General features: G+C 47.4%; 1 protein-coding gene across 1 annotated transcript; it reads left to right on the forward strand.

Annotated features, from left to right (window-relative positions):
- The first annotated feature begins 3280 nt into the window (after positions 1 to 3280).
- Positions 3281 to 7148, forward strand: LOC112199433. The gene is made up of 6 exons (XM_024340453.1): positions 3281 to 3502; positions 3623 to 3748; positions 4371 to 4632; positions 4675 to 5268; positions 5358 to 6090; positions 6392 to 7148. Exons 1-6 carry the CDS (start codon positions 3281 to 3283, stop codon positions 7146 to 7148), a joined length of 2694 nt encoding a protein of 897 aa, XP_024196221.1.
- The last annotated feature ends 5582 nt before the right edge of the window (positions 7149 to 12730 follow it).

Genomic DNA, 12730 nt, shown 5'->3' on the forward strand with positions numbered 1-12730 from the left:
GCCAGAGAGACCGCAAAAACGGATAAGCTCATACGTGAAATAGATTAGCGAATTATCCGCCATGCTGAGGAGACTAGGCAACAGATCGCACAGTCAGAAAGTGCAGTAAAGGCACATGCTGCGAGCGTCGCTAGTGAGCAGGACCGGTGTCAAAAAGAGATCTTGGAGGCTATCGCCAACCAAACCAAACAGACCGCGTCAGACATTGCAGGTCTTTGCAAGGACGGTGCTAACCTGGCAACTGAAGTGGCCATGCAGAGAGCTGAATTGAACCAAGCGTGAGAAGTGTTGAATAAAGCTTTAGGGGATTCTAATGCTATCCTTGGCTCTCTTGGCCAGCCATCCGGTTCAGGCAAGTACGTGCCACCAAATCAGCGCGAGAAGGCTAATAATACCGCCTCTTCCTCAGCTACAGTTGCCGCCACACCACTGAGGGTAAAGAGCAAGCGTTGGTTATCGGTGGCAGCAAGGAAAAGCCTACCTCGTCAGGCGGACAGGCCACCAGACCAAAGCAATAGGCCTCGAAGGGTGCAGGAACTTCATCTGAGCCCGCCACGTTCGTTCAATACGACAGCGACGGAACAGAAATGGTATATCAAGAGCTGCCAGGGAGTTATTACGGGCTCGACCAGACCGGTACCCCGATCAAGATAACAGCCTTGTCGAAGGAAGAGATTAAGCCAGCGATGAATCTTCAGCAGCAGGCTACTATCCGCATGGTACACGTCGAAGGGGGACCAGCAACGATGAGCCAGACAACACCTGGGCAAGCTGCTCGCCAGACTGTGGCAGTACCACCCCCTCCTCCGGGTCCAGAATATGTAAGGCGCGATGAAGTAGAGGAGATGATCAGGTTGGCTAACCCTAGGGCCCAGCCAGATGGGATCTATGAGGGACCTTTCCCGCCACATATCATGCTCGCACCCTTTCCCCGGGGCTATAAGAATATCATATTTTCTACTTTTTCAAGGGAAGACACTGAGGACGCGGCGACGCATCTGGCCAGGTTCAGGGTACAATGCGGCCAGTACCAGAACGATGATATCCTCAAATGCAGGATCTTTGGCACTTCTCTGTCAGGCGCTGCCTTCAGATGGTTCTCCAAGCTTCGGCCAGGAACTGTGGCAGATTGGCCTGCAATGGAACAGCTCTTCCGTGAAACTTTCAGAACTACCGAGCCTGAAGTAGACCTGGCCTCTCTCACCCAGATGGCCCAGCAGCCTACAGAATCAGCGGTGGCCTACCTTCAACGCATTCAAATCTAGAAAGCCAAGTTAAACGTCATCCTGCCCGAAAAAGAGTTAGTCAAGTTGGCGGTCAAAGGTTTAGAACCACGTCAACGAAAAAAGCAGCATGGCAGCATGATTCAGTCGATGGGAGAACTCATCACAGAGGTAGGGAGCTTCGAGCATCTCCTTAGAGAGACGGATGCAAGGAAAAATGCTTCTAGAGGGACATATGTGCCGGGGAAACATCGTACCGTAGCGGCCTTGAGCTACCAGCCGGCGACCTATGACCCTTATTACCATCATAGCACTGAAGAGGTGATCCAGGATGATGAAGAAGAAGAGGAGAATGATATAGCGGCCTACGAGTTAACCGGGAAAAAGAATCCATCCTTGAAGCAGCTCAAAATTTCCAAGGAGCCCGTTAAGCTCAAATCAGTGGCCTTCACCAAACCTGAGTTCGCAACATATACATATGATGCCAACAAGGCCCATGAGATCCTCGACGAAATGATTGCTGCGAAGATGGTGAAGACTGATTTTGGACCTTTTCCTCGACTAGAACAGCTGAAAGGGAAGAAGTATTGCAAGTTCCATAATTTGTGGAATCATAACACTGTAGATTGCCTGAAACTCAAAGACCAGATTCAGGTATGGCTTAACAATGGTAGTTTGCAGGTAGAAGCTCCAGTCACGGTGGCAGCGCTAGTAGACTTGGATCCCTTTCCAGATACTGGGATCAACATGGCCGATGTAAACTGGACCAAACAGCAGCAACGGAAACCCACTCTGGACTTAGGCTCGAATGAGCAAAAGAAGAAGTCCGCCGCAGGCGAGACACCCGTAAGGGGCAAGGCTGAATCAAAAAATCAGGCCTCGCCCGTGGTCTTATGCTCGCGATGCAAGGAAGAGTGCGGCATTCAGGTGTCGCACGAGGAGGTCGAGCCGACATTTCACTTTGGTTCCCTACCACCGATCAAGTGGGCTTCGCCCTCGCGGAACTATCAGCCTTCCAGCCCAAGAGAAAGAGAGAAAACAGAGTCATCACCATCCCTAAAGGATTCCAACTTGTTCAAGAAGCTGAGAGCAGTCGCGAGAGATCAGAAACAGGAGGAGATGACCAGGACCGAGTGCAAGAATATTCTGACCAAGCCCTACATCCCACCTGCTCCAACCAATACCATCAAGGAAGGGAAATGGTACACCAGGGAAAGGGGGAAGGCAGGGGAGATAAGCTCTTCTAGGAAAAGGAAGCCAAGCGCAGGTTTGGGGAAGCCAAGCGCGCGCTAGAGGCTCTTGACCAGGGCCTGATCAAGCCTTCACAATTGGTCAAATCACATGAGCAGTATCAGAATGAAATGGAGGCACTCACTGCCAAGCCATTAATGGCTCCCCGTAGCCTCCAGAAACCAGCAACAGGGGCAGATAAGCCCGGTGTTTTTTGCAGGATCACTGAAGAAAGGGTACCTCCACCAGCTCGAGCTGAAACTTCGCTGACAAGGCGACCTCATGTCAGGCGCAGGTTATTTCTCGAAGAACCAGAAGCTAAACCCTCGGTTTTCAAGAGACTGGGGGGCAAGGAAATGACTGCCGAGACTTTACAGTGGAGGCCAAAAAGGGTCCAGAGTGTAGTGGTCCCTTTCCCCAAGGTCAGCGCAGGAGGAGAACCAAAGCCAGACGCACCCGAGCAGACACCTGTGGTACAAGAGCGCGAGCAGTGTGAGGTAAAGGGACTTACGGAGGAGTCGTTAGTCGATCGCTTGGCTAAGCAATTCAACACTGCCGTCCATGTCAACGAACCCAAGCTTGATCTGGAAGATGACACGAAGGAGACAGATATGACTGATATATCCTGCAACATGGTCTTCGTACTCCCCGCATGATATGCACTACCGGTTGCAGCTCAGGACTGCGTTGAAGCTGGAGAAAATAGCTTGCAGCCATTGCAGATCACGTCGGCAGTCACGACACCTGTGGAAGAAGTTGTACTCCTTGAGACAGGGGAGGCTCATAATATAGAGTTCTTCATGAGTTTCACTAAGCCAACACCTGCTATGGTCCAACACATGAGACCTTTGTATATCACAGCAGATGTGAGCGGTACCAAAGTTAGCAAGATCATGGTTGACACTGGCGCGGCTGTTAATGTCATCACTACTAGAACCATGCACCTGCTCGGAATCAAGAAGGAGATGATCCAGTCTACATCCCTTACACTCAAGAACTTCGCAGGGACGATAACAAAAACCTTGGGACTTCTTTTCCTGTGCATCAAGGTTGGCCCAGCTAAGGGAGTTTATGCTTTCTTTGTGACAGATTGTTATGCGGCCTACAGTGCTATTCTGGGCCGAGAATGGATCCATAGGAGCTATTGTGTTTCGTCAACCCTTCATCAGGAGCTCGTTATGTGGAACTGGAAGACAGATAAAGCGGAGGTGATTAAAGCGGATCCTCGTCCATTCCCCATTTCCGCAAACTATGTAGATGCCAGGTACTATTTGGAGCCTATCACTCCATTACAGGTCAGTGGTATCGACGATAAAGGCCGCCCCACAGGGGTGACGGCCTCTGAATTGGCACAGTGGGGGCTGATGCTCGCAAAAGAAGGTTTGGAAAGGCCTGGCCACGCTGTGCCCAAACCCTTAAATGATTAATGGATTATGACCTTCCAGAAGGAGGGATAGAGGCCTTCCACTCGCTGTATGAAAGACTATCATCGTACTTAGTGGAAAAAGAGGCCTATGATTTTTAGGCGAAAAAATGCATAAATCAGGCGTTATCAGGGTAGCCAAATACAATCAGTGGCTATCTAATATCGTGCCAGTTCGCAAGAAGAATGGCAAGATGAGGGTCTGCGTTGACTACAGAGACCTTAATGTCGCTACACCCAAAGACGTCTACCCCATGCCGGTCGCGGATATGTTAGTAGATGCTGTAGCGGGACATGAATTGTTATCTTTCATGGACGGAACTGCAGGGTATCATCAGATTCCAGTCACAGAAGAAGACAGACATAAAACCGCATTCCGTTGTCCCGGCTTCGAGGGCGTTTTTGAATATGTGGTCATGCCTTTTGGACTGAAGAATGCTGGAGCAACGTATCAGAGAGCCATGAACCTGATCTTCCATGACATACTGGGGAAGATTTTAGAAGTCTACATCGATGACGTAGTGGTGAAGTCTCAGAAGAAGGGTGAGCACATCACCGATCTCAGAAAGGTATTTGAGCGCATGCGACAACACAAGCTCAAGATGAATCCAGCCAAATGCGTTTTCGGAGTTCAAGCAGGCGATTTTCTAGGATTCATTATTTGTCAGAGAGGCATCGAAGTCCCTGAAGACAAAGCGAGCGCGGTCATCAACGCCACCACCCCTCGAACGAAGAAGGAGTTGCAGCGCTTGCTAGGTAAGATCAACTTTCTGAGACGTTTCATCTCTAACTCTGCAGGTAAAATCCAGCCCTTCTCCCCATTGCTGAAATTACAGGGTCAGGCTGAGTTCGTATGGGAGCCTAAACATCAAGAGGCTTTCGACAGAATCAAGACCTACTTAGCAAGCCCGCCAGTGTTGGTTCCACCTAGGGCTGGAATTCCGCTGAAGTTATACATTTCAGCAGCTGAGGCTTCCATTGGCAGCCTGCTCACTCAGGATGATGAAGGAGGTATCGAGCATGCTATATTTTACCTCAGCCGGACATTGACTGATTGTGAGACAAGATACACCCCTATGGAGAAACTTTGTCTGACTTTGTACTTTTCGGCGTGCAAGTTGCGACACTACATGTTATCCTTTACTACCTGCATCATCGCTGAAACTGATCTAGTCAAATACATGTTGTCGCGGCCTATTTTGAGAGGCCGCATTGGCAAGTGGGTACTGGCCCTTTCAGAATTTTCGCTACAATACGTACCTCAGAAAGCTGTAAAAGGGCAGGCCATCGCGGATTTTCTAGCACATCATCCTACCTTGGAGATACCCATGATGAAGGAGTTAGAAATAGCGTCAGCCACTACGACCGGCCAGATTTGGTGCGCATCCCAGAGTACGCAGTTTGGTTCCAAGCCACAGTCTCCTTGCAGTCCTGGGTATTGTTCTTTGATGGCTCACGAACCGAAACATTGGCCGGAGCAGGGATTGTTCTGGAAAATCCAACGGGCGATCGTTTCTCTTATTCTTTCCAATTAGAGTTCAAATGCACGAATAACCAGGCGAAGTACGAGGCTCTTATTATTGGGTTGGAGGTCTTACTGGAGATGGGCGTAAGGGACGTTCAGATCCGCAGGGATTCTCAGCTCGTTATAAACCAGCTTCAAAACACATATCGATGTGCAAGTTGGCTGCTTGTGCCATATTTGAATCGTGCCATTGAGCTTCTGGATCAATTTGACGATGTCGATTTGGAGTATATCCCTCGAGAGCGCAATTTCGCAGCCAATGAGCTCACTCAGCTGGTCACAGGCATTACATTGAAGTATGGTGTTCGCGAGCGTATTCTGAAAGTTGAGCGTCGCACACTACCTTCATGGCTCGCACGGCCTGATCCACCAGATGACCCAGTGGTCACGGTGCTAGAACCTATTGATGTGGATTGGCGCATCCCGCTAGTTGCTTACCTAAAGCGACCAGACCCCACAGCTGACAGGAAGATTCGCTTTCTCGCTCTAAATTATTTCCTCCGGGGTGACGAGTTGCGACGCCGTAGGGAAGATGGCATGGACTTTCGGTGTGTCTATGGCCACGAGGCAAAACGATTAATGCGTGAAGCGCACACAGGGATATGTGGGGCTCATCAGGCAGGACCCAAGATGCGTTGGCTTATTAGGCGGCATGGTTATTACTGGCCCAGCATTCTCAAGGCGGCATGGTTATTACTGGCCCAACATTCTCAAGGATTATATTGCATTCGCCAAAGGATGCGAAGATTGTCAAGCACATGGTCCAATCCAACATGTTCCTAACATTCCCATGCAGCCTATCATCAAGCCTTGGCCTGCGCGAGGCTGGGCGCTGGACTTGATTGGGATGATCCATCCCCACTCTTCTCTCCAACATAAGTTCATCATCGTCGCCACTGACTTCTTCACCAAATGGGTTGAAGCAGAGCCATTAAAGGAGGCCTCCGGCGCCACCATTCGCCAGTTTATTTTTCGTAACATTCTCTGCAGGTTTGGTATCCCTGAGGTGCTCGTTTCAGACCGGGGGGCAGCGTTCATGGGAGGTCCTATCGGGCAACTTGTCAACGATTTTGGCATCCAGTTTATCCACAGCACTCCATATTATGCTCAGTCCAACGGTCAAGCGGAAGCTAGCAACAAGATAATTATTACCCTACTAAAGAAGATGCTGGTAGAGAACCCTCGACAATGGCACGATACTTTGTATGAGACACTTTGGGCTTATCGCACTTCTAAGAGGAATCCCACAGCAACGACACCGTATGCACTCATGTTTGGTCAGGACGCTGAATTAACCTTGGAAATTAACGTTCATTCCTTACACGTCCAAGAGCAACATCATTTGATCGGAGAGGACTACGTCCAGGCAATGTGGCAAGCACACGAAGATTTGAGCGAGCAGCGATTAGCGGCTCTGGATAATTTGGTCATGGAGAAGCAACGTATCGCCCGCGCCTATGATAAACGGACACGTGGCCGCAATTATAAAGAAGGAGACCTTGTTTGGAAAGCTGTTTTGCCTTTTGGCGAGAAATTGACCGGTCGCGGTAAGTGGACTCCTCGCTGGGAAGGACCTTTTGTTATTCACCATATTTTGGAGCGCGGGGCTTTTCATCTCAAGGATTTGGATGGCGAAATCCATCACAATCCCATCAACGGGCGATTCCTGAAGAAATATTATCCTAGTGTTTGGGAGTTCGACGATCCACCCGATCAACCTTCATCCCAGACAGGGGGGCAATCATAGTTTTCCTCAGCTCGCATTATCTCTACGTTCAGGCCTTATTTTGTGGCCTTCGTCTCACATGTTGGCTTCGCCTACAAATACTAGGGGGGCAACACTCTATACAATCTGTAACATGAGGCCTTCTTTTATTGTGGCCTTATTTTGATTAATTCCAGGCCTTCTTTTGAGGCCAACTTTTGTTGTGATTTTTCCTTGACAATGTGTGTTAAGAATATACATGATGGCCTATACATGAGGCCTTATTTTAGAACAATGTTTCTTACTTGTGCTAAAAAAAAAAACATTCATTCATAGAGTGGCTTTGCGGCCAAAAGCAGTACAAATTGAAACAGTTACATTTACGATTACAAGGCCAAAAGTGGCTTAAAGAAACATAAGGATTGCAGATCTCCTAAGAGTTCTTGGATCTTGTGGTGGCGAGAAGCAAATTGGGCCGTACCGCTGGCACTCTTCTTCTCTTCACCCAGATCCTCCTCCGATCTGAGTCGCCGCTGCTCTCATTTGTACCAGAGGAAGAGGGAAGGAAATAATCCATCCCAACCCTTCTAGTTGAATATCCTCCGGGATGGAGTTGGTATCCAGAGCGAGCGCGACTCACAACCACATCTACCTCCAGGGAAAAAACAGAAGTCTCGTAATCGAGCCCCGGAGGTAGACTGCGGAAGAAGAGCAGGCGGCCTCAAAGTGGCCTTCCTCCCTTCTCCCTTTTGCTCCACGCGAACAGTCTGAGAAGAGGGACCCCTCAGAATAGGGTTCTGCCGCGTTAGGAGCGTGGCATGTTCTTCGGTTTAACTGAGACTGGCAAGTTCATCCAGATTTTCAGAAACCAAAGGCATGCCACTGGACCTGAGATTAAGCCATGAAGCTTATGAATTTGGGGCTGAGGATGAGGCTATGGGGAGAAGATCTCAGAAAGTGAAGAAAGAGAAGTAAGGTTTGCGAAACTATCTCTGGGAAAGCCATACTTGCTGGTGCTTATCAATTCCCCAAGGTGTTGATATTTATAGAGCCAAGTTCAGTGGTCTCAACCGTACGATGGACGGTTGAAGTACTTTCAACGCCATCAATAAGAGTATCAGTGGAATTGAATGCAAAGATCTCGGAAATGAAGGTACTTGAAAACGCGTGGGAAGCGGGGCAGTCTTCAAGGAGATAACTGCTCTGTTTCGAGATTATTTTGTCAAACCAACTTCAATGGAAATAGTGGTAAACATTAATTCGAAAATTGAGCGTATATTTGGGCCAAGCAAAGTGGGCTAAATATATTTGATAAATATAATGTTATTCATACAAACTGGGCCTAATAGTAATAGAGGCCTAAAGTTTTCAGCCCGCGTGGGTCAGGCGAAGTAAGTGTTCATCCAGACGAAAACTAGCGTCGGCAGCAGCTCGCTCCGCTTGTCGAGCCGCTTCACGAGCCTGAGCTAAGTTTTGGGACATTGCTTCGAAGGCCGCTAGGGGTTGCTCTAGCAGAGGCTCCTCATGCTCAAGCCGAGCCGTCACCGCAGTCAACTGGGCTTGCAGTTCCTGGATTTGAGTCCGAAGATGGTTCTGTGCAATCCGCAAGTCTCTAACAAGGATAGCTCTATCGCCCAAGAAGTCGCGAGATGTCTCTGTCTGTTGTGCAAGGCCTTGATAGTGGGCCTGAGCTTGCCTCGCTTGTGTGGTCGCGGTCGTTCGTTCATTGATCCGCTCAGGAAGGTTTTGTAATAGCTCATATATCTTGGTGAACTCAGCCTTAGTAATAGTTCGCTCGCGGCGGAGAACCATCAAGTATTCCTGAGCTCTGGCCGACGCACCCGGTAGTAGGATCTCGGGACTCAGAAGTCGCTGTAACCCATCTCTCGCTTCATCTATAACTCTTGGAGGAGTCACTTCGAGTACGCGAACAAGCCTTTCCAGCCTGGAAGGAGGCTCGGGCGATGGAACATCAGCATCAGCATCAGCAGCAGTAGGGGCCTCCTGAGGCTCTATAACAGGGACCGCTTCTGGCTCCGGTTCGACATTCGCTCCTTCTCCCACTTCAGGGACATGGGGGGCAGGCTCCTGGATCACCATATTTCCACAGATGGGGTCCGCTGGATCAGCGATAGGTACCTCCGCAGCGGTAGTTGTTTCCCCGACGGGATCAGGATTCTGTGGTTAAGGAGGACTTATTAGAGTACACAGAAAATAAAATAAGGACTGAGGCCTTTTGTTCAAGAGAAAGTGTACCTCTGCGGACAGAGGCTCGTGTAGGATTGCTATCGGCGCAGGCTCTTGATTTGCTTCATCAGGAATGGGATTAAGCACTACCTGCATTAGGGGTTGTGCAGCAATCGGTTCCTCAGACGGCAAATCTGAAGGGGCTATTCCTTCTTCCAGCTCGGGTGAACTGCCGTCTATGACCTGCACCGGAATCAAAGCCAAATGCACATCGCTCGCGTTGCTGGCGGGAGGTGGGAGATTACTAGAAACTGTAGGTTTTTGAGCCTGCGGGGCAGTTGTTCCTTCACCAGCAGGCGAAGAGCCTTCCCCAGCGTGTCCGGATGACCGGCGACGAACCTGCGGGTGAAACAGTTATAGGAATTGGGCTAAAAGACGGATAATTTCTAGTGTGGTTTTCTTATCTCTTACCAATAGATCAGCGAGTGGCTCATCGTCTTCCCATGGGTCAGTGTGAGGGTCCGTGCGGTTGCGCTTGAGAGCCAAAGCAGTTGCGACCTGCTAAAATCAAAAAGTTAGACTTAACTCGTAGAGAGGCATAATCCTAAGAGTAGAGGGTTCTTACAGTTTGCGGATTATCGTCGTCAGAGGAAGAATCTTCAGCTTCAGGCTCTGCGAGCACCGCCTTCTGCTTTCCAGACTGGTCAGTGGCCGGGGAAGCACGGATTGTGCGAGCGCCAGAACGTGGCGTAGTTCCCTGATATAGCGAGGGGTGAGTAGAAAGTAAAAGGAAAATTACAGAAGATAAGGCTCAGATACTTACCTCCGGAGGGGGCTCGCGGATTACAATACCAACCTGGACCGGGCGAGGAGCTCGCGTCGGTTGTGTCACTGGAAGAGGCTGGGATCGTGTCGTATCCTCAGGGAAGCGAGCGAGCATTTCAACATCGACAGGATAGGGGTTTTTCAGTTCTCCAAAGAGTGCTGCGAAGAGTTCGTCGTCCTGCTGAGTCCAGCAATTGACGGAGACCTCTTCCCACCATGTCTCGTACCCTTCTTCAGTCCCGTCCACGGCGTCGATGGCCTGAGCCTAATCAGGAAGATCAACCAGCGCGAGCATACTTTGCACCGGTACAGGTCTGAGAGGGGGCCCGAATCTGCGCTAGGAAGTGTTGTAGTTCCAGGCGTCGTATAGAGGGAATGGCACCAATTGGACAAGGCCGAATTGGCGAGCAAAATTATTAGGAGCGTAAAGCTAGTAGCTGAGTTCCTCGGCAGTGATCCTGATGTCTGAGCAGGAGATCGCGTGGCGAAAGGCCAAGCGTGCGTGATCAGTGTAGCGAGGATCGCCGGGAAGAAAGCCATCACTATGCCAATAACCTCATCAGACGACAAACCATGACCGTCGTCTGATATGCAAAAAATCTGTCGTCTAGTAAGCTGATATCTGATTGATGTTCAGACGACGGGTAAAGCCCGACGTCAGAAATTTACTCAGACGACAGACACCTAAAAAAAATCTGTCGTCTGAATGTGCTTAAATATGTACAAATTGTAAGTATATGTGGTTAGATATGAAATAGAACGATAGTCAAATGTTGTTGTCAAACTCTAGCAACAGACTTTACAAATAATCTATTGTCTGTTTTAATGCGAGACGACAATAAAATGTCGTTTGAATGTGTAGAATTTCCATGTTTCTTTGCCAAATCTGTTGTGTGAACTTTATTGAAACAACATCCACTATTAGTTATCTATTGTCTCTCTTGTTACAAAAGGACATTTAAATGTCCTTTGAATGTGTAGATGCTTGAAGTATCTTTGATCTTTATGTTGTGTGTACTTGTTTCAAACCATAGTTGTTGGTAACTTTCTATTGTTTGATATTATTTAAAAAGACATATAACTTCCAATGTATTATCACATATCCCAATGATGAAAATCATACTCAAACTATGAAATACGGTTTGTTAACAGCAGCATAAACTAATCTACCCCATTGATAAAAGTTTCAGCACGTTGCTCCAACCTCCTCAAAAGGTCCTTCATGAAGAGCGTACTTGTCCCATGAGAAATCAGCAGTGTATCTATTGCGCAATGGTCAAAGAATTCACTATTTGTTTTCTGCTTGCCTTCTACAGACTACGTATCATCTCTGCTTCCTAACCATTTATGCCCTGCTAGATCTCTGCTTCCTAAGTGAGGACTACTTTTCTGTGACAACATCAACCAACATTAGTTCAGTTACCATTGGGCTAAACACATGAAATACAAGTCAAACTTTTATAGTCAAATTGCTTGATTAATAGTATCAAGCAGAAAACTCATTGACCACTCAATCGAGATGCAAATGTATAGTTGACTATACTTCATGAATAGAGGTAACAAAAAAATGAATAGGGGAAGGTAGTAGTGAGTATCTACCTCAGTCCCTACTTTTCTCTTCTCTTCCAAGTCAGCCTTGTTTCCAGCCAAGAACATAATTAAAGTTGGATTTGCTAATATCAAACGAGAAGTAAAATAAACTTGACTGAGTTGGTAGTCTTGAAGAATATTAGTTACTCAACTTATATCAATTATCACCCCCCTGCATATACGTAACACATTCAAGTCCAAGACAGAGTGCACACTTGATCAGCCTGTGGTTAAATTCTTATTTATCCAGAAACTAGACCTATGAATTCTTTAGATTGCATTACCTTATTAGTAGAGCATAAGTAATTAAGAGGAAGTCAAAAATACCTTGGGATTATCTTCAACCACAGTTACTGCAAGATGGATCCTTCCTGTTTTTATATTCTGAAGAGGCAACCACATGTCATGCCTCTGGCCATCTCTATACTCACCAATGTTAATGGAGCAGAATCTGGATACAGAATAAGGTAAGTTAGACCGGCAAACAAAAACTGACTTGGGAAAAAACTTAGTCAGGCAAAACAAAAGTAACACACAAAAATTCATTAACATTGGTTAAAGCGAACAATAAGAATTTAACCATGATAAAATTAACTTTGCTTCAAACATGATAAAATATTACCAGCCACCCAGCAATTCCTGGAAGAACTATAACATCAAGGCCATGTGTAAAAATAGTCTTGACGGTCAATAGGAGAAGATTGCCATATAATATAAACAATAGGATTGAATGAAATGGTGACACACTTTCAATAACTTAAGGAGAGCGGAAGTTTTAGAAAGAATGCAGTAGAAGGGTAGGTGTACACCAGATGAATAAGTACTTCTGTACTTCAGAAGAAAGCAATATGATTTGCACAAAAAAGCAGGACACATATAAGCAACATATTTGAGACATAAAAGCGCAAACAAACAAAGAATAATGTCAAGATTCTACACAAACAATAGTTCCACATGATTTAAATGCTCAGAAATCCACTAACATTTCATTCCTATACCTTAGCTAAGCTTATAAGTAATTA

This window comes from Rosa chinensis, chromosome 4 (assembly GCF_002994745.2).
Source record: "Rosa chinensis cultivar Old Blush chromosome 4, RchiOBHm-V2, whole genome shotgun sequence".
NCBI classification, from domain to species: Eukaryota; Viridiplantae; Streptophyta; class Magnoliopsida; order Rosales; family Rosaceae; genus Rosa; species Rosa chinensis.

Excerpts from the sequence above, each read along its gene's own strand:
- LOC112199433 (XM_024340453.1), top strand. The coding sequence starts at position 3,281 with ATGGTCCAACACATGAGACCTTTGTATATCACAGCAGATGTGAGCGGT. Across the intron at positions 3,503-3,622 it reads TTCTTTTCCTGTGCATCAAG|GAGCTCGTTATGTGGAACTG; the intron begins GTTGGCCCAGCT and ends ACCCTTCATCAG. Across the intron at positions 6,091-6,391 it reads AGCATTCTCAAGGCGGCATG|GTTTGGTATCCCTGAGGTGC; the intron begins GTTATTACTGGC and ends CATTCTCTGCAG.